Below are 20,764 nucleotides of genomic sequence, written 5' to 3'. Positions count from 1 at the left end.
GTCCATGTTCTCAACGAGCTTTAAAAAATGAACGATTCCGATCATCGCTATGAGCCCGGGAATGGCCGAAACTGGACCCCAAACTAGATGGGAGCCAGCTCCGCTTGTAAGGGGAGGTCTAGGGTTCGAGTCTATGTTAAGACATCGAACCCCCTTTGATTGTTAACCTACTAATTCCTCACTAACCCCCACTGATATATATACAATATTGGCAAAAAGAATTTTCGCATATATCATTACGTAGTAATCTGACCATCTTTTTCAGTTAACAAAACGGAATCATTTTGCACAGTAAGATACAGTACTTCATAACTGCCCCGAACAAATGTTAGAAGATCAAACAAATGCACAAATACGAAGTGAAAAACATAGGACACAGAATGTTATGCCAAATACTCCCTCCGTCCCATTTTTAAAGTCCAGTATTTCATTTTGGGTTGTTTCTTAATAAGTGTCCATTTTATAAAATTAGTGGGTAAAAATTGGTACGTTTTTCATTTTGCCCCTAAAAGTATATTCTATTTTAAAAAGTTTGTGAGAAAATGTAATGATAATGTCTTCATAGAGAGTAAGTAGAGAAAATGGAGATAAAAGTTGATGTGAAAGGTATAAATAATGTTTTCTTAATAAGTTGGAGTTACGAAGCGGGACACTTAAAAATGGATGGATGGAGTAATAAATGGAGGATCCAGAATTTTATTTGGATTAGCTGAAAACATTTGACAAGAAAGTGAGCATACAGATCTAAAATCAGTGTACTTTACCAGTGATTTAGCTAGGTTTTTCAACCTTCTCACCCTGGTTGATCCCTCTACCATAATCTTCACCCACCAGAGCCGCATTTAGCATTATCAGTAGACTGGGAAAAAATATCTAAATTATGCTGTCTAAACATTCTAATCAGAGTACAGAAAGTTTACATAATCAGCAATGAACAATGACTCACTAAAGGGTTCCATGCTAGGAGACCTTTATGCGAGCAGCTACCAAATTGGAGAAGAGGAAACATGGTTCAACACCATGACAGCTTTGACGTTATCACTGCCGCATTATGTCAAAGAACTGCATAGAACAATTAGTCTTATTGTGGTCGCATTGAAAGAATTTCTTCAGTTGGGAATCTTTGTAACGCAAACTTGGATGGTAGGGTCATGAGGGGTTCGTTTCCACCTAGCTTTTGGGAGGCCATTCCCATGGCATAGCCTAAGGCTCGTGCAACGGGAACAGCCACGGCATTTCCAACTTGACGGTACCTGCAAAAAAGCAAAGAGAACTAGCAGTTGCAAAGCTTGCTACATCATGTTTGCTAAGTCTAAGTAGCACGGACACGGACAAACACACGACGTGACCTGAACACATCGACAGGTTAAACGCCTATAATGGATATGTCATATACACCTAGCAAGTTCCAGTGATAATTGAAATGCAACATAACAATCAGAAGACTATATTCTCTAACTTCCATCATATCATTCAAGGGCAAGGTAAGTGGTGGCAAGCTGTCTTATAAATGACCGACCATTCCCCCGAAGACCTGGAAATTTCAATTCTTGCCTTTGGTCATTACGGATCATACTCTCACTGCCAATAAATCGTGGCTCTGCCCCTACATCTACATCGTAATTGCATACATCAGTCATAGAATTGTGTGGCCCCCAAATGCCAATGGTTATCCAGTCCTAAAAAATATGAAGATAAATTTGGACAAATGTTTGTCGGGCATCCAATGCATGCACACAACACACCACATTCTTAGAAATGTCTGTGCAACTTATGAGAAGGTGAAACCCAATAAGGCAAAATAGTGAAATACCACATTTGTGCGATTAGAGTGGTGTTTTGAACTTATATCCTAATTACTTGAACTTATACTCTACAAAACTAAAAGCAGCTAATTGTTGTGGTTGATTTCACATAGGCGCGAGGAACTTTGTGAGTCTTTGTAGCCCCTTAGAGAGCCCAATCCAGAGCAAAAAAGCCCAAACAGCCCAAAACCCAGTTTCCGAGGTAAATCGATCTACTCGCCGGCAGATGGATGTGGCTCCTGCCACTTCGTTTATTCCCCAGAGGAATCTTTCAGCCCAAATCTCCCAGGGAGATCCATATCTCGGCCGCCAATTCGATTTGCCTGAACTTCTGGAAACACAGCATCGTGTTTGATCCGAGCCCAAACTCCTCCCACCGTTCGGCCAGCTTGGTGGACACGAATTGGACTCTTCGAAATAGAGTTTTAAGCCTTCAATTATTCCTATTAACTGAATTAATTTAATTCGTGTTAATTATCTCCTAATCTCTCTATATATAGGGGTCTTCGGGTTCCGAAATTACATAACTCACATTCCACCTCCCAACTCTGCCATATTCTCCCCTCATACATCCACAACAAAATCCCCAACTCCCCGTGAGCAACCACATCCGAGAGATCAAACCCCAAAAAACCCAATTAGTTCTTAGGATTTCGTGAGTCAATCACTGCAATTGACCTCAATCCGAGCAATCCAATCTAGGAAGGATCAAGGTGGGAAGGCTACAAGGCCTTCGGTTTGTTTAATGTTTGTCATGCTGTTATTCTAATCTTGTTTCTTCATTCCTAAATTTTATGTTATGGTGTAAGGAAGAACACCGGCCAGCACTTCGATGTGCCGGCCGATACACTAAACGAGTGCGATCTACTAGCCGACAAATCTATTCTGGGCCAACAGATCGTTTGCTGGGACAGTTTTATTTCCTGATGTATACTATTGTTTGCTCTGCATAGCGTCTCCCTCATCTATCTTGTGTGGTTAATTTACTGTTTTGATAACTGTATTAATTGTTCAAAGGCTTAATATATGGTTTGTGTGCAGAATCAAATAAAACAACGAAAGGTTTCATGTTGAACAAGTATGGGCCAGCCTTTGTGGCTGGGCAGAGAGGGGTGCCTAACACCTTCCCCTCACCATACTTTTGGCTTCTGATTCTAGAATCCCTGTCCAGTTTCTTGGTTCCTAAAAACCAAGTGGCAACTCTCAGTTTTACAAGTGTGCCGCAACGGGCACTTTCGATTAAAGGTACGCCACAACGGGTGCCATGACACATCAGTCACATCACCATAATCAAACATCTAGCCGATCACTGTGTGGCGACACCTCTCCGAGGAGGTGTCCACATGTACGCTATATGAACTATATTTCTTGTTTAAGTTGACTTCTTTTATTCTACACCGACGTAAGTCTTGGTTTTTTTAATCAGCTGCCCCGCCGTAATTCTTAATGTATTATCTTGGAAATGTATCGGAGAGTCATATAGTTGGTGTTTATTTATGCTAAAAAAGAGCCAATCAAAAATACTTCACAGAATCAACAAATGTAAACCTATTAACCAAATTTCCATGATAAAAGACCCGTACCTTCCTTTAGTAGTCCCACAGAACCTATAGAAATCAGGGAAGCCTTGCAGCCTGGCATATTCCCGTATTGTTAGGGGTCGGTCCTGCTCTGGATGTAATGCTGCCTAAACAAAAATCATAGACTGATATCCTTGCAAGAAGTAGGTGAATTGTAATGCCGAAAAACACTAGCAAGGAAGTACTGAATCGTGAAGACTAATAAAAACACTAGCAAGTACCGAATTGTGAAGACTAGGAAAAGTAACAACGGTTGGCACCGTCTCATCCCACCATAATCTTGCAAATGGTCTGCACATATAATTTTAAGTTCTTTTAGTTTGAGCACAAGAATAGATGATAAAAAAGCTAAAAGAAATAACAAACCTTCTTGATTTCCCTTGTTCAAAAGTGAAGACGTAATCTGGAACCTATAAATAAACAGAGGACAATTCTGATTATTGTTAGGTCAATATATCCACACAAAACTGTTTTTCTCTTATATTGTCGTGTGGAAAAGTTACAACAATCTACTTCAGAAAGCCCTTTCATAAAAGAAAATAACAACAAAATAGGACATGTTTGGAGTCTTTGGAGGTGTGCTCCAGGATTGAGCATGTTGCAAGACGCTTGAGCGAAAACCATTTCGCTGCATTGAATGGTCAGTCGGACCTCTCAGGCTTTTGTGATCATAGTCAGGTTTCTGAAGTCGCTCTAGCAAGTTTGAACTCACTTGAGAGAGCTGGTTTCGCTTCAAAAATAAATGTCAATCCTGGCTCTCAGCAGATTGCTCAGTTTCAGTTGCCTTAAAAGTAGCTCAAGCGACTTTGGTCTCGCTCAAGCATATTGGTCAGGACAGGACTTCTGTACAGATTTGTTCTTCATACCTGACCGAAGCTGAGAGCCGTTTTTATACACCAGAGCTGCAGAAATCTAAGCCTAGTTTCTAGAAGCCACAGAACTGTCACTAGTTGAACACAAATTTATGGCGGTTAAAAATTTAAGCCAAGAAGAGCTTGGCTTAAACTTAAACATTGCAGCCTTTAATAACACAAGATATTGGTCTTTAAATCTGAAAAGACATGTCCATTCTAAAGGGAGACCAAGAGTTCTATAGAAACAGGACTCCTGTGGTTTACGACACACTTGTTAATTCTGATCTCTTTCTCTACCTGTCTCTTGCTTTCTATCGCTTTTCCTTTCTCTCCCGTTTACACGTACTGCTAGTATTTTCCATATAATTCTAGGCATCCAAAACATACTTGGCACTCATCTGCTACAACTGTGAATTGCGAATCAGACCGCCATCAGCATTCTGGGCCGAATCAAACTGACGCCGTACCTCTTCGAGTCTCACAGGCTATTTCCTACACCCTTATTTACTGTGATTTTTGTTTCTCAATCTGTTTTCAAAGTTCCTGATGTATCATTCATTCACAACTGGAGGTTCTGTTTTTACTTTTTGAATTTGAATTACTGGTAGAGCAACAAGTAGAACGGTAGTACCTAATGCCTATGGTACATGGAGACCTAGCTGGCTAGCTTAGATCTATGATCTTTGAATTCATTGAGGAATCTCCATGAGTTTTGATTGAGGACTACATCATCTTCGGGAAAACATTCAGTTGAGAATCAAAGGAACTCAAAGGAGAAATCCTTTGACAAGCAAAAGATTGGAAGCTAGGTAAACCCGGAGTGGATGGATTTGTATACGGGTGGCATTCCCTTAATGCGTTGTTTCTAATATAATTTATTGCTTATCAAAAAAAGAACCCGGGGTGGTTGGATTATTGACGATTCCAGCAAAAGGAGTGGTGTAGGTGGACTCACTAGAGACTTAGATCCCTAGGATGTGGACTGACGAACAGGAAGATCTCTCCTAAGTTCCTAACTACTCATTGATATAGTGCTTATTCTCTCCCATGAATTTTCCCCCATCTGTAAGTTTTTTTCAATTGTTTGTTCCTACAATTCAGAATTGATTAGAATGGAGCTTGGCTGAATGTTAAAGTAGAATTGTCTTAGTTGCTGGTGAGCCTTAGATAGTTTAGGTTCTTTCACATTGGAATTAATCGTGGTAGCAAATCAAACTCAAGTGTCAAGAGTACCTTTTCAAATAATAATGAAAAAAGACAAGTAACAAAAAATGGTACATGCATGAGAGAGAGAGAGAGAGAGAGAGAGAGAGAGAGATCACTTTTACTATTGGATATATGAGACACTTAAGGAAAATGATACTCTTTCTGAATGAAAGCAACAAACTGCTTACCATTGGCTTTCCTGATGGTAACATCATTTGCTCCTTTTTTGGATCTCGAAGTACCACATTGTCTGGTCCAACTACCACACCAGGGAGGTCCCTAAAATTTGCTCCCTACAATAGTAGTAGATAAATAATCACAGAAACCTAAGAACTCAGATATGATATAAACAACAAACTTGTCAAACCTTTTTATGTGGAATCTGGCAAACTCGTAAATAATCGTCCTCGTTCAATTGATAAGGTCGATGGTCATATAACACAGGCTTTTTTGCATCTTCAATTCCTTTTGAAAATCCCATCATCTCTAGAAGAAGGAAAAAAGGGAAAAAGAACAACTATATTGATCAACAACAACCAGGCTACAAGCAAGTGGACTTAACACTGTGTAGATCAGTCATCTCGTATTAAGAAAGGAGGCATCAGATACAGACTCGCCCGAATGGAAAAAAACAAATGCAGACAGCGATAACATAAAACAAGCTTGTACAATAAATATGACACTCGAATATCAATGTCCTCACTTGAAAAAAAAACTGTGGAGTCAAATAGAAACCAAACATATCCTAGTTTGAATCAACAAATCATAAATACAGATACAGGACACGTAAGACACATCATGGAAACCCGACACAGCATTTTAACAGACAATCCAAACCCGACACAGCATTTTAACAAACAATCCAAACATAATACCATCGAGAGAAGTACAAAAACAACCACCTACTACATATGCATAAATAAGAACAGTCACTGAATTCATGTTAAAAGTACATTCTTATATTCCAATTTCAAAATAGTAAGGACTCATTCACATATTGCATACTAGAAAAAATGTGTACATAGAAGTTACAAGCCTATTCTAGAAACGTTCTTCCATAAGCAAATGAAAGTTTGAAATTTAGAACTTGGAATATTTGGATATCTACAGAAGAAGACCGATGAATATATTATCTTTTGTACATTACAATTAGTTCAATAGTATCAATTTTAAACTTGCCATTTTTTCATGGCTGACCTTAGTTGCAGGGAGCTCCTAAAGTGGTGCTGCACCCAACTTAGGAGCCTCTTTTGCGCTCCCAACTAAGGAGCTTGACGGGAGCCCACTCCCATCGAGATGGGAGCTCGCTCCTTACGAAGATGGGAGCTTTTGTATGATCTTTGCACAAAAAAACAGGGATTTATCACTCGGCTTTATTAATTGGTCTTTGATGAACTCATATATCTAGCCTAAATCATGATATCTTGAAAAGAAAACCATATACTATAACACTAGCCCATTTCTTACACTTATGGAGGACTTGGCCCATATTTTTGCTTCCTATAATGATTGTACGTTCAAAGTGAATTCTCATGCTACATTATTTTCATAATATATGTACACGCCCCTCTCACACTCCCAACCTTGGGAGCTTCGGTATTCCCCCGCTTCCGCTCCCGCTTCATGCAACTAAGTGGCTGACACAAACAGGCTCACCTTCTGGGAAGTGTTAGTGCATCATAGGTTTAATTAAAGTAAACCCCATGCATTGTGCCAAATGAAACACATCACATACATCAGATTCACAATTTATCCACATGTGCCTCATAATTATAGTTAACAAGTAAAGAATTAGAGTAGTGTCAAAGATATCATCATTTCTTGCATTTCTGGAATAATTCATCTACTGAGCTCACAAATTTTAACTCCATCCATTCAGTAGAAGAATCTGTGATAGAATCTATGTCACAGGCTCACTGTATATGCACCATTGTTGAATTCCGTTATACGTCCATGTGTTAGACCACGACAAAGGTAGATACCATATTCTTTTAAATACTTCTTTTCTTCTTCAATAAGTTAGCATTTACTCGTACATACTAACATAGAGCAATTTATTCATAAAAAATCTTTCCATTTTTTTATACATAAAATAAGTTAGAATTTACATACTAACATAGAGGGTCCTCTCAAGGACATTTTGCAAAACAGAAGTCGTCAGTTAAATAGTGAACTTGAGTTTTTATACATGGCCGCATTGGCCGCAAATCCAACTAGAAATATTGGAGACTTCTCAAACCCTTGCTCAGCATCACTTGACATGGTTATAAATCCGTGTAACATAGGATAGGACTTAAAAGTATAAGCATTCAGAACAATTGGGAAGATGGAGCAACTGACCACTGCTAACATTTCTACATTCACCCATAACCCATTTCAGAAACAGCATATACAGATAATGTTTGCCTAACAGCAGATTAAAAAAATAATAATGTTGCCTAACAAAGAGAACTAAAAAGATCTTCGGGTGAAAATTACGCTGCTCCTAGTTCTTCAAGATTGATGCATAACAGAGATTTTAAATTGCACCTCATTCGTAATGGCTACACTCAAATAAAAAATGCCCTAATTTTTTTTTCCTTTCCTTAGCTTTTGTGGTAGTAATAGTATATAGGATACTATAGATATAAATGTCTTATATGGTATAACCCCGATACGTTCACTTTGAAGCAGAATGGAATGCAAACCAATGGAACTTGTGATATTTTAATACACTGGAATATCATACATATTTCCCCATACACCACTAAAACCTACCCCAGATAAAAAAGAAAGGTGCATGCATACCTTTGTTTTTTAATATCCTTTCTTTGTGTCACATTATTAATTGCAGATTGACTGTTTTGGTTCTCACTATGTTCACAAGTTAACAATATAAACAAGGAATTCAATAGCAGCAAAATGATTTATCATTCTTGACAACTATAACCAATAATAACTCCATCATCCAGATTGCATATGACATGATCAATCACCAAGAAAGACTATCTCAAATGAAAAACTAGCACGTCAAAAAGGTAAATGATCAGTCTGACGAAACAATAGAGAAGAATATTCAACTGCAGTTCAAAAACAGGCACCATATCAAGATTCACTTGCCATTCTGCCAGTAAAAGGTAGTTTCATTACCATCTTTGGTTAACCTTATATATCTCTGGAACTCTGTTTCTGGAGGCTTTTCGTATGCCATCTGCTCTCGTTTTTCATGCCAAGTGACCTACACAATTAATGTAGATGAGACAGCAGTGAAATGGTATCAAAAAAACAAACCAACCCAATTAAATATGATTAGAATACCGCAGGAAGATCAGAGATGGCATCACGAAGAACAGCGGCTTCTTCAAGTTCACGATGTTCGCCTTCATCATACGCAACAGTGTTTTGCTGCAAATGAAGCTCATTACATCTTAGATACAAAAACAGAAAAAGAAAATCCAACTTGCTCATGTAAGTTAAAAGTAGTACCTCAAACTCAGATGGTGGCCAATATCTAACTACAACATCATGAGTAGGACGTGGAAATTGGGGTAGTTTCTGCAAGGCAGAAGACATTCATCAATCGCCTGTTTGTGCACCACACGAAAAAACTCAATGCAAGTACAAAAGACTCAAATGGATCTATTATTTTCCAAATTCTGTTTGGAAGAATAGAATAAGAAAATCCAGTTGCCCGATGCTGTTTTACATAAGCTTTTGACAGTTTGAAATGAATTAATGGTAAGCCTAGTGTGCAGAGCTCAACAGTGTCTACAAAGTGCCTAGCATTTGGCCCAATTACAATCGACCCAGTTGATCAAATGGGGGAAGGGGACGGGTTGGAAACTCATCTACTTAATCTGGAAAAGAAACAAGGAGAAGATAGTCACCTCGCAAGGAAGAGCACCCCACAAGAAAACACGCAACCGGAATTGTGGAAGACCGTAACAACCAGCAGCAATAGTTCCAAGCCTCGCTTGATATCTCATGTCTACCAAACGACTTAGAGCATATCTTGCAAGAGAAGCTTTGTCGAACCTCAAAATGTCGACGACATTTTCCATCAATACATACTTAGGCATTAAGAACTTCACTATGTCCATAAAGACAACAATTTGATGATTTCTTTCATCATCCAGTGGGGAATCAATATTTCTGAAGCGATTATAGCCACTAATTCCTTGGCATGGTGGGCCCCCACAGAGCACGTCAACATCGCCCTGGTGTATATTAATGTATTTAAGCTTAGCAAAAACAGATACAAAAGACCCATAAATTTGATTTTAGGTGCCAATTCTCACTTTACTCAGCATCCAGTTTGTCAAACCCGAATAAACAACTTACCGGAAGTGGCAAGATCTTAGATTTAAATCCACTTCTGACAAAATCTTGTATCCGTTCTTGGCAATTACTGACAGAAGTAAGTTTTGTAAGTTACTACACCATAAATAGAAAAGAATACCCCAGTAACAGTGATGATGACAAGAAAAACAACAAGAATAATAAATCATAAATAGATCTTTCTCATATTGTTCTTTAATGTCATTATCTTATTGCTGAATGTATTAGAGAAAGCCATCATATTAATAACCTCAATCCTTCAATTGGTTCCCATGTATCATCATCCGAGCTATATCCCTTCCAGCGTACCTAATAAAATAGCTATAAGCGAAATCATCTTGACAAAAACTTAAACCATGATAATATGAAGTAGAATTCATCACACCAAAATAAAGCAGAAAAACTGTGAAAAAATGCTTGAGCTAACGGAACCATGCTACTGTTGGCAAGGAATAGGTTACTTAAATTAGAAACAAGTGAACACAACTATTTTCTTAGGACATTAGAGGAGAAAATATTTCGTCTTGTGTGACCGTAGCCGATGTGCTTCAATCATACTACCTCCATCCAATTTTGTTTTTCTTTTGGTAGTTCCAACATGCTAAGGGACATGCATTTAATGCACTAAAATTCAAATAAGAAGGTGTAGATTTCCAACATTACCCCTTACCTCTGCTTTAGAAACTATTCTTAACCATTTGTACTGGAGAATTTGATAAAACAAAGAACGTTTAAGATTTTACTTTTGCACAGAGGACCACACTTCGGGGGACATCCCAAATTTGAAAGATGGATAGGCAAAATGAGTGAGAGGGTATACATTTCGTCCATAAGCCGTGTGATTAGTTATCAAAACATAGCTGGTAACATTTGAGTACTAATGGAGTTCTGAATTGAGGTTCTTAGATCACCATAGCACAGAGCTTACACCATGTTGTAAACTTGTAATTTCTGCACTAAATTACAAGGGAAACATAGCTGGTAACATTTGAGTACTAATGGAGTTCTGAATTGAGGTTCTTAGATCACCATAGCACAGAGCTTACACCATGTTGTAAACTTGTAATTTCCGCACTAAATTACTAGGGGATGAAAGTGTTCAAATGGCAGCCTTGCAACACACAATACGTAAGGTAATTCGCATTGGGGACATGATAAAATAGAAGTTTACAAGTGGGGTGTTTATGAGAGCCTGAAGCAAATGATAATGATTGTGTGCATTATTTATTGCACGGCTGATGATCTATAAACATAATGATACGCAGATTTTTAATCACCCTCAAAGGATATGTTACAAAACCTAATGCGTCAAACATGTTTGTTTGAGAGCCAATGCTTCAATCATCTGATTTCAGTTGCTTTAGACCTTCAAGTTAGCAGTAATTTAATAGTTTGACTGTAGTCACGGTTCCCAATAAGATAACAAAGTTCTCAAGCTCTTTGAGAGAGAGAGAGAGAGAGAGACCAGAAAGACCATGTACATGTAGGCATTAGTGTACAATTGGTGGTACCTTAAATTTTAACCCACGTTTGCCTCTTTTGCCGGTATCTCCGTAACAAATATCAACCAGGCGCAGTACTTCATATTCTCCAGGACGACTCTTAACATCAGATGGAGAATATTCATTGATTTTGACTTCTGTAGTGTCTTCTGCTCTAGATTCATGTGTTGGATCTAAATTACTCAACACATACCATTGGCATAGCTTTTCCCATCCTTTCACAAGTTCTAGAAAATCTTCAGCTGTCTCATTCCTAACCTATAAAATGCAGCGGAATTATGAATATTTCCTGCAAAGGGTGCTATAAATCACCAACCTGGTCTGTGATCTAACAAAACTAATCAATACTCACTTGCGTTTCAGGATGATTTAGTCTCAAGCTCTCACATGCAGATTTATTAGCATCAACTGCCCATCTCTAAAACAAAGGGCAAAGAGAAAGATATATCAGGTTGTGTCATTATGAAAGCAGCTTTAAATAAGTTGATATACTAATTTAAGTAAATTTCGACGATTACCGTCACAAGATTCACACTTGAAAGTTTGGCACCTAGGCAAAATCCAGTCGACATTCCACCACAACCAGCATAAAGATCTAATAATGCCAAGTCAGCTTTGTAAGGTTGGCAATTGGCCATTTCCTCCAAAGGAGTTGCAGTGATCATGGCACAGAAAGCCTCGAAATCATCGGGGGTGGTTAAGTTAGAGCTCTCTGCAGAGTCATCTGAACGAATGCCAAAACTTTTTGGTGAATAGTGGGATGGAATTTAAACGGATGGCTTTTTAAACTGGGTTCTTTATTAATTTATTGAGCATCTGAGCTTGCTCAAAATGTACTAATTAAGAGTTCCAAACAATAATCAACCAAACAATAGGTTTCAATTTTCAATAGATCTAGGAAAATAAAATAGGACAAAATGCAGTCAAGAGGAAAGACATAGTAGTAGTTGAATCCACAATACAATTGAAAGATGGAGTAGCAAGGATAAAATATCCCGAATACTTTTCTTATAATGCCTTGCAAATCCAAAGTTGGATAAGAAGTAAGAACTAAAACTAAATCCTAGAGATGTAGACTAGAACCCAATACTGAGATGAGGTTCCGCAAAGACAACAATGCAATAATAAGAAGACTCTTATTCATTGGTAGAAACTGAGAAATACAACTTGTAGAGCACCCGGGGCAAACACAGTTTAGAACTCATACCCAACAAAAAGCTTAAGCCAGTACGGATTCAGTAATCAAATGGCTTATTATTTCTGATTTTCTGTAACTTAGATATTGTAACAGTAGAATCTAAATTCTATGGAAAATAACCATATCCTAAACAAGTAGCATGCTTTTCTTCATTCAATTTCTCTTCAAAATGAGCACACACTAGAGTGAATTCATACCAAACTCAAAGGTGAACCCAAGAGGTTTTGCAGTCTTCCTAGAAAATATGATCATTGTATTTACAGGTTTGCCTGAAATGCTAGCATTGTTCAAATCACAAGGTATATTGGTATAAGCATAAGAACTGCTGATAGCCTTACCAGTGAGCAGGGTGCGAAATGTTGAATATTCTACACAGTACTCCATATCATAGTAAAAATCAGATGGTTGAATAGAATTTGGTTGAAAACCTAGCTGCAAAACACAAAACGATGAAAAGCAAAAAAAAGAATATGATATGCCCAATTCTAAAAAAGAAGCATGGCTAACCATAATGCCTGTGAGCAATTTGAGAAAAGAAAACATTTAAGGCATAATGGCATATTAAAAAGTATCAGTGCAAGAGCTATAGTCATGGAATGCATACCGTTGGAGGAATTTGAACGACACTGAGTTTAGAAATAATGCATTCTAATAAATTATCATTCATTAGAGTAGAATAGAAGAGGCGCTTCTGATCATGGAAAGCGGCTTCCTCCTTCATAACCTGGAGGCAAATATCAAAAGAATCAAAAACTATTTGGCTTAAGTTATATTGCATGAAAAAAAAGAAACTAATATAAACCACATATTCACCGTATCTTCAGCTCTAAAAAACCACTGAACCCTGAAATAATCGTCGCCGTCTGTTGTCTTGAAAAATTCCAAAATCTTGCCAACATGTTTTTGGCTTCCATCGCCCTGAAAGAATTCTTCAACATGTAAATCTTACCGTCTTAAACAATAAGACTGACTGCACAGTTAGCATTTCTCATGCAGGAATTTCAATATGAGGTGACATTGTCATAACGAAGACCCTCAATTTATGCTAACTCAAGTAAATCGAACAAATAATAAGGGAGAAAGTTGGGTTTGAAAGACAATCCAAAAAATTAAGTTGCAATCACCTTTATGTATGCACAATCCCCAAGATTGAATATGCAACTGGTAACTTGAGCTTGACTATAGTGGCAATCCACATTCAAAATAATTTCATCCTCCTCCCCCTCACTGCAATGATGGACATGCACAATATTAGCGGACAAAGGAAAAGCAAAAATATGAAGGGTAACAAACATTAAAAAAACCAAAGAAGCTTAACAAAAACTACCTAGGAGAGAAGTTCATAGTTACCACTCACTTTAATTTCCAGCTTTGGCACTTAGTATTTTTACTCTGCAAGCTCCAACAAATTCATTCTCAGATTAAAATATTCCAACCACATTTGGAAATAAAAGAAACAAATAAGGGACGAAAGAAAAAGCTGGAATAGAACATCATGGAAGACAAGTGTAGCATCAAAGCACTTCATGCATGCGAATAAACCAGACTGCAAATATCAAAACAATTAGTAGAGGTTCATGTGCAAAAGATAAGGTGACTATACATCATACAGCGAGGGCACTACTACCTTCCCCTTGCTCCTTTTCGCTTTTCTTATTCCTCTCCTTTCTTGTACTAATCAAACATGATGCTTCAAGCCTTCAACTAGGCCAGGCCACTACAAAAGTAATCCTCTTTCTTTAATTGGAATACTGGAGATATACCCAAGACACCCCAGTTTATTTAACACCAAGTCCCCCAAAATTTTAACAGGTGAAGTACCACTCCCACGCCCTACCAAATGACCATAATACCCACCATAACCTAAATCATAGCCCTATAACCATCATCTCCTACATTTTCTCTTCAACTACAGAACCATCGTAGCCTTTCGCTCTCAAGAATGTGTCCAAATCCAAGTTCGACTCAGCCATCAGCAACTCCAATGCTTCGTGAGCCCTTCTTACCTTGATGACCCAGCTCCTTGGGCATGGAACATCAGTATGTCTAGTGTGGGAACCACAAATTAACAAGGAGCTGAGTTGTACAGCCAATACATCTCAAATACTTTGAGATGATGGGACATAGTAAGGAAACACCACCCACTGGTTTTGACAAAAGCCATCCTTAGAAAACCAGAAGGCTTCAAAACGAGGCTGCTTTAATTAAATTACGTTGCCGAAATTGCGAGGTCGTCTAGACGTGAGAGGTGTGTTGCATGTTGAGGTCAAGGTTGAGGGAGAGAAGGCAGAGAAGGAAAGGTCTAAAACTGAACCCAAAGTAGTTAGCCTCGCCTATTATAAGGACCAGAAGGAAGAACAATACAAGGCATGTAAAAAATCCTACTGAGAGTGTTGTAAGGCAAATACCGCTGTTTCATTACTCATATTCGTGAATTATTGGGCAAGTACCCCTTGTTGTTTGCCCTTGAGAGGAAATTAACTTGACCGTCAAAGGATATTTTCAGTAATCAACACCAGCCAGAGTGCCGCTAACAGTATTCTGTCTTGCAAAGAGTTCAAGTCACTAACAAAAATGAACGTCTTTCAAGCAGGAACTCAAGGAGTAATGCCCATCATAAGAGGAAACCTAAACCCAGCCTCCCCAATTGGCGACCAAAAATGGGAGTACACTTTAAGTTGCCAAATATGCAATGAAAAACAAAAACATAGTTGAAAGATCACAAAAATGTTGTCATCAGAGCACTCCTCGATTAAAATAAACCAAGAGTTGCTTGTGCGGCTGGAGAAGCAGGAGGAGGAGCTTAAGCACTTGAGACAAAAGGTCAACCAGGAGAAGGACAGCTCCAAATGACACAAAAGGATAATGATTGAGAAAGAAGGCTATGAAGGCGCTCCAGGGAGCACAGAATACGACAGAAGGAACATGACTGGAATCGTGTGCATCACGAGCATCATTCTTGAGACCAAGAGAGCAAGAGGGAGAAGGAGGATCGCCAAAGGATAGAACTATTGTGCCGAAAACCACACCACGATCCTTCTAAAACAGATTAGGGAGCAAGATTTTACGTGGTTCCCCCATTCAGGGTAAATCCACGGGCAGCAGATTTTACTGTGAAATTAGGGAGCAAGATACACCAATCACTCAACTCAACCTCACACTATCATATTTCTTTGGTTCTCACCTTAGTAGCAAAATCCTTCTATAATGGTGCACTCCCAAGACGGGAGCTCGAATCAGCTCTAGGGAGCTTGACGAGAGCTCGCTCCCCTCGAGACGGGAGCTCACTCCTAACAAAGATAAGGCAATTATTCTATTAATTTTAAGGGAGTTATGCCATTGTGGAAATAAGAATATGTCATATTAGACAAGAAGTTGGGAGGGTAGACGGTGCAGGGTTGATGGTCTCTCATATTCTTTATGCTGATGACACACTCGTGTTTTGCAATGCAGAGGCAACACAAGTGGGCTATCTCAGATGTGTTCTTCTGTCCTTCGAGGCCGTGTATCTAGAAAAGTCAGAAATGATTCCGATTGGGGCGGTTGAGGATATTGGTGCTCTTGCTCAGATTTTGGGTTGCAAGGTGGCGTCTCTCCCATCGATGTATCTTGATTTGCCTTTGGGATCATCTTTCAAATCTAAGTCTGCGTGGGATTCGGTTGTAGAAAGATTTGAGATGAGAATGGCGGGTTGGAAACGCCAAGATATGACAAAAGGAGGTAAAGTTACTTTGATTAAAAGCTCCCTTTCAAATCTGCCCACTTATTTTATGTCATTGTTTACCATTTCAGTTTCGGTGGCAAGGAGGTTAGAAAAGATTCAAAGAGACTTTCTTTGGAATGGTGTGGGGGATGAGGTCAAATATCATCTCGTTGACTGGGATACAGTTTGTGCTCCCATTAGAGAGGGAGGTTTGGGAGTGAGGCGCTTAAAGTTTTTCAATCACGCTTTGTTGGGCAAATGGCTTTGCAGATTTGCGAGTGAAAGGGAGCGATGGTGGAGGAAAGTAGTTGTTGCGAAATATGGTTCCGGATGGGGAGATTGGTCGTCCTTGGGTGTGAGATCGCCTTATGGGGTGTCGTGTTGGAAAGGGATTATGAATGGATGGGATGCCTTCGTAAAGAACACCCATTTTCGGGTTGGTGATGGGAGAAGGGTAAAGTTTTGGGAGCACGTGTGGTGTGAGGAAGTGACCTTGCGGGAAGAGTTCCCAAGTATTTATAGTTTGGCTAGCGACAGAGATATTAATGTTTCCAAGTATCTCCATTTTCATGAAGGAGTTACGGTTTGGGACATCCGTTTGCGAAGGGATGTGAATGACTGGGAGGAAGAGGCTTTGATGACGTTGCTTTCTAGAGTGTATGGTCTCCAAAGACTAGGAGGAGGAGAGGATGAAATTCAGTGGAATTTATCCAAAGAAGGCTCCTTTCGGGTGAAATTCTATTATGAATCTTTTTTTGGATGGGGTACTTCTTTTCCTTGGAAAGCAATCTGGAAGACGAAGGCGCCTTTAAAGGTGAGTTTTTTTGTTTGGTGTGCGGCTCAAGGCAAGATTCTTACCATTGATAATTTGATCCAAAGGCTGAGAATCATTGTAAATTGGTGTTGTATGTGCAAAAGAGATGCGGAGTCGGTTGATCATCTCCTCATTCATTGCCCGGTGGCTTGGGAGCTTTGGACTATGGTACTTTCTTGGTTTGCTATGCGATGGGTCATGTCGAGGAGTGTGATGGAACTTCACCCTTCTCCCATCCCCACACCACACATGATCCCAAAACTTTACCCTTCTCACATCGCCAACCGCCATATGAATATTCTTTGCAAAGGCATCTCACCCATTCATGATACCCCTCCAAAGTGCCACACCATAGGGCAAGCTCACAGTGAGAGTAGACCACTCTCACCATCCACATCCATACTTTGCTACCACCACCTTCCTCCACCATCTCTCCCTTTCACATGCAAATCTCCAAAGCCACTTACCCAACAAAGCTTGATTGAATAGTTTTAGCTTCCTCGCCCCCAAACCTCCCTTTCTAATGGGAGCAGAAACCGTATCCAAATCAACTAAATGGTACTTAAACTCTTCCCCGACTCCTCCCCAAAGAAAGTCTCTTTGTATCTTCTCAAGTCTCTTAGCAACCAAAACTGGAATGACGAAGAGAGACATAAAATCGGTGGGTAAACTTAAGAGCGTACTTTTGATTAAAGTCAATCTACCTCCTTTTGGAATATGTTGGCACTTCCACCCTGCCAACAACTTGCTACAGCATTCATTGAAGCACCGGGCAGAGAAATTGAGATTTTGAGAACGATGCATATCGAACTCTTTCTCTGCCACACAAGGACGGATTCCTCTTCCATGGATTCACAGTTGGAGAGAGATGGAGCCACGACACAAAGAAGCATCAATAGTGTGGTGCTAGTGCTCAAGTGGAGGCGCATACTCACGTTTGCATGGAGACGCGGAAATAGGTGCAGATGATGGGGAAAGGCGCAGCCACGCAGGTGAAGCATCGTGGATTCAAGGATTCTCACTAGTCACCAAGGTGGAGATTGTGGGAAAGGTGGCTAAAATCCTGCCCATGGTCAAAGATTGGGTTAGCGGAGAGGATAGAGCTTGCTGCCAAATTTGGCAGATATCCAAATCTCCCAAGCATGCCCATATCTTTTTGAGTGGAAAATTAGCTCTAGGCATGGATGAGAACAGTGGGTTCACACCCCCTGTACAGACTGTATACTGAGTTGCATAGGTGTGGCAAAGATGTAGAGGGCGGGATGAGGTAGTGAGAGAGGGGGAGCCGGTGGTTCTCCCCCGGGAGAGGTTTTTTTAAATATTCATCGTGTAGTCAATTATATTGAAATTTTCTCTCAAATTTGTGTGTGACTACTCGATCCACATCAGTCATTTGGTAGCTTCATTCTATAGCCCCTTAGTCGACCTCGGTGAACCTAATTAACCTCGGGAACAGGTTTGGAGGCTAAAGCTCTTTCGATGGAGCCTTCTTTGCTTGGATACTAAGGAAACAATTCTTAACGGTTTTAACTTTGAGAAAGCAGCGTGAGGCCTTCACGAATGGTGTTATATACATATAACTAATATAAGCAAGGGAGAGTCGGTGAATAATTTCATTTATATTGCCTAAATACCCTAGCATACTCGGAACTTGCTCCTCACCATCTTTGGAGTAGCTTGGGTCATGTCGTTCACTGTCACAACTCTTGTTTATTGTTGATATTGTACATGCCTGAAGAGGGGTGATGGGAAGGTTGAAATATTGCACCCCTTTCCATTCTGTGATGCATATGGAGGGAAAGAAATTGCAAGACCTTTTCAAGGAGAAGACTGTTCAGTAGTGTCATTATAGGGACGGTGCTATGTAATTTATTCTTTCCTTGTAGAGATTATCTTTCCTTCCCCTTGGATTATTTTGTGGAGTTTCTGGGAGAGTTCAAAGCCATGTGGACCAATAGAGGGTTCGGGAACGTTCTGTAGCTTTTTTCTTCTGATATAAACTTGCTTGGTACAAGGTTTTGTCCCTTTTTGGTGCCTTTACATGATGCTTATTGCAAATAAGAATCATGATAAAGATCAAAACTCACGTCAAAATCTGTTAGACTTTGTCCCACATCGCTCATCTAAAGCGCTTGGTTAATATATTCTAGAGATTACTCAATCATGATATAAGTCATAACATTTAGAACTCCATGTCAAAATCTACCCGTAAACATCAAATTAAGTTTGTTCTATTCTATTGAACAGCAATATCCCACATCCCTTCTCAAATTAAAACAAGCATATATCATTTACCCAAACTTAAAATTCGAAGTGTACCTTCAACTCGTATCTCCAAGACCACCTTTCTCGAGCTTCTTCCTCCGCAACCGGCTCTCCAACAAAGAAACATGTGGTAGATTTCGTCTTAGGAATCTCCTTCTCCGAAGAAGGACGCGTCTTTATCTTCTTCGGCTTCCTCTTCTCCATCGAATCACCGAGCAATTCAACCAAACCCGACTCGCCATCATCACTCTCCCTCTCACCGAAGCGAAACCGGACCTCCCGAGACCTCAGCCGCTTCCCATCCGAACCACCTCTCTCCAAACCGCTCCCGACACTCTCCCGTTTCTCAACCGGAGACAATGCACCGAGTGATTTGAGCTCAAATACGCCTCTGTACTTTTTCGAGGCGGGTCTCGACGAACAATTCTCAGCGGACAATGCGGGGCCCGAATCGATCGCCGGCAATGCACCAAGCGATTTGAGCTCATGTACACCTCTGTACTTCTTCGAGGCGGGTCTCAACAAACACTTCCCGGCGTACAATGCGGAGCCCGAATTGATCGCCGGCAATGCACCAAGCGACTTGAGCTCATATACGCCTCTGTACTTCTTCGTGGCGGGGCTCGACGAACACTTGTCGGCGGACAATGCGGGGCCCGAATCCATCGCCGGCGCGTCCAAAGCGCTGGAATGTAGCACCAATAGGCTCTCAACGATCAGCGGTGTCGAAGTCAATCTCGGAGATCTTCTCAGGCCCGGCGTAGGCGAGCAACTCTCGGCCACAAATGCGGGGTCCAGATTGTTTGCCGACGCATGCAGCGTCAGGGCCAGGGCGTTTTTGGAACTTGACGGCGGTCGCTTTTTGGCCGGCGATTTGGTAGCCGCGGCGGCAGGGGGTGGTGGGGTCAGTCTGGGAGATCTTCTGAGGGAGTTTGGTTGGGGAGTGTTTGGCATTGTGGATTTTGAGCTGGACGGGGTTTTCTGAGGGGTGTGTAACGGCATTGTGTTTGGGTGAATCTGGCTAGGGTTTGAGAGAGGAGTGAGAGAGAACAGATGATGAATTGATGATGGTGTAATTGGAGTTTTTCTTTTAAGGGAGGGTTTAGTAGAGTTTGAAAGCGTATCATTAGGTAGGAGTCAAAGACTCGGTTGGTTTAAGGCTCTGTTTGAAACATGTGGAAAGGAAAGGAAAGGAAAGGAAAATAAAAGAGAGGGAAAATAGAAAGAAAGTGAATTCTTTTCTCTTGTTTGATTGCAAAAAGAAAATGAAAAGAAATTAGGAAGAAAATGGTTTTCTCTTGTTTGGTTTCAAGAGGAAAATGGAAAGAAAATGTTCTCTTGTTCAAATTAGGCACTTTTTCCATTTTCCTCAGCCGTATACTCCAGACTCCAGAGAATTCCTTTCTATTTTCTTTTCCTTTCCCTTATATAGGAACCAAACAACTCCTAAAGAAATTATTTTTTTTTCCTGTTTTTTTCTCCCACTTTCCATAGGTTCCAAACAGACCCTAAGGGTTTTA

General features: G+C 40.0%; 1 protein-coding gene across 4 annotated transcripts; it reads right to left on the bottom strand.

Annotated features, from left to right (window-relative positions):
- Positions 1 to 682: 682 nt before the first annotated feature.
- LOC131306629 (DNA (cytosine-5)-methyltransferase CMT2-like) lies at positions 683 to 20,358 on the bottom strand. Of its 4 annotated transcripts, XR_009193941.1 has the most exons (23): positions 19,299 to 20,357; positions 13,820 to 13,854; positions 13,587 to 13,689; positions 13,276 to 13,380; positions 13,067 to 13,186; positions 12,801 to 12,894; positions 12,660 to 12,731; positions 11,783 to 11,988; positions 11,617 to 11,682; positions 11,274 to 11,522; positions 10,013 to 10,071; positions 9,766 to 9,832; positions 9,312 to 9,641; positions 8,911 to 8,979; positions 8,743 to 8,829; positions 8,575 to 8,662; positions 5,813 to 5,931; positions 5,634 to 5,738; positions 3,752 to 3,795; positions 3,607 to 3,676; positions 3,389 to 3,492; positions 947 to 1,253; positions 683 to 859 (listed from the first exon to the last, which is right to left on the bottom strand). XR_009193941.1 is itself a non-coding variant. In XM_058332996.1 (22 exons), exons 1-22 carry the CDS (start codon positions 20,244 to 20,246, stop codon positions 1,082 to 1,084), a joined length of 3,312 nt encoding a protein of 1,103 aa, XP_058188979.1. In that variant the 5' UTR covers positions 20,247 to 20,357; the 3' UTR covers positions 683 to 1,081. The 4 variants fall into 4 exon arrangements, 2 of the variants coding, with proteins under 2 accessions (XP_058188979.1, XP_058188980.1); XM_058332996.1 differs by having other exon boundaries at positions 683 to 1,253; XR_009193942.1 differs by lacking the exon at positions 683 to 859 and having other exon boundaries at positions 1,113 to 1,253; positions 3,389 to 3,488; positions 19,299 to 20,358.
- Positions 20,359 to 20,764: the final 406 nt, after the last annotated feature.

This window comes from Rhododendron vialii, chromosome 11a (assembly GCF_030253575.1).
Source record: "Rhododendron vialii isolate Sample 1 chromosome 11a, ASM3025357v1".
NCBI lineage: Eukaryota > Viridiplantae > Streptophyta > Magnoliopsida > Ericales > Ericaceae > Rhododendron > Rhododendron vialii.
This window is presented reverse-complemented; position numbering and strand designations above follow the sequence as displayed.

Bases quoted from the DNA above. Each gene is read 5' to 3' on its own strand.
- LOC131306629 (XM_058332996.1), bottom strand. From the start codon at position 20,246: ATGCCGTTACACACCCCTCAGAAAACCCCGTCCAGCTCAAAATCCACA. The intron at 12,895-13,066 runs GTATGCATTCCA...TGTGTTTTGCAG, and splicing joins TCGTTCAAATTCCTCCAACG to CTAGGTTTTCAACCAAATTC. The intron at 8,663-8,742 runs GTATTCTAATCA...TTAATTGTGTAG, and splicing joins CCATCTCTGATCTTCCTGCG to GTCACTTGGCATGAAAAACG.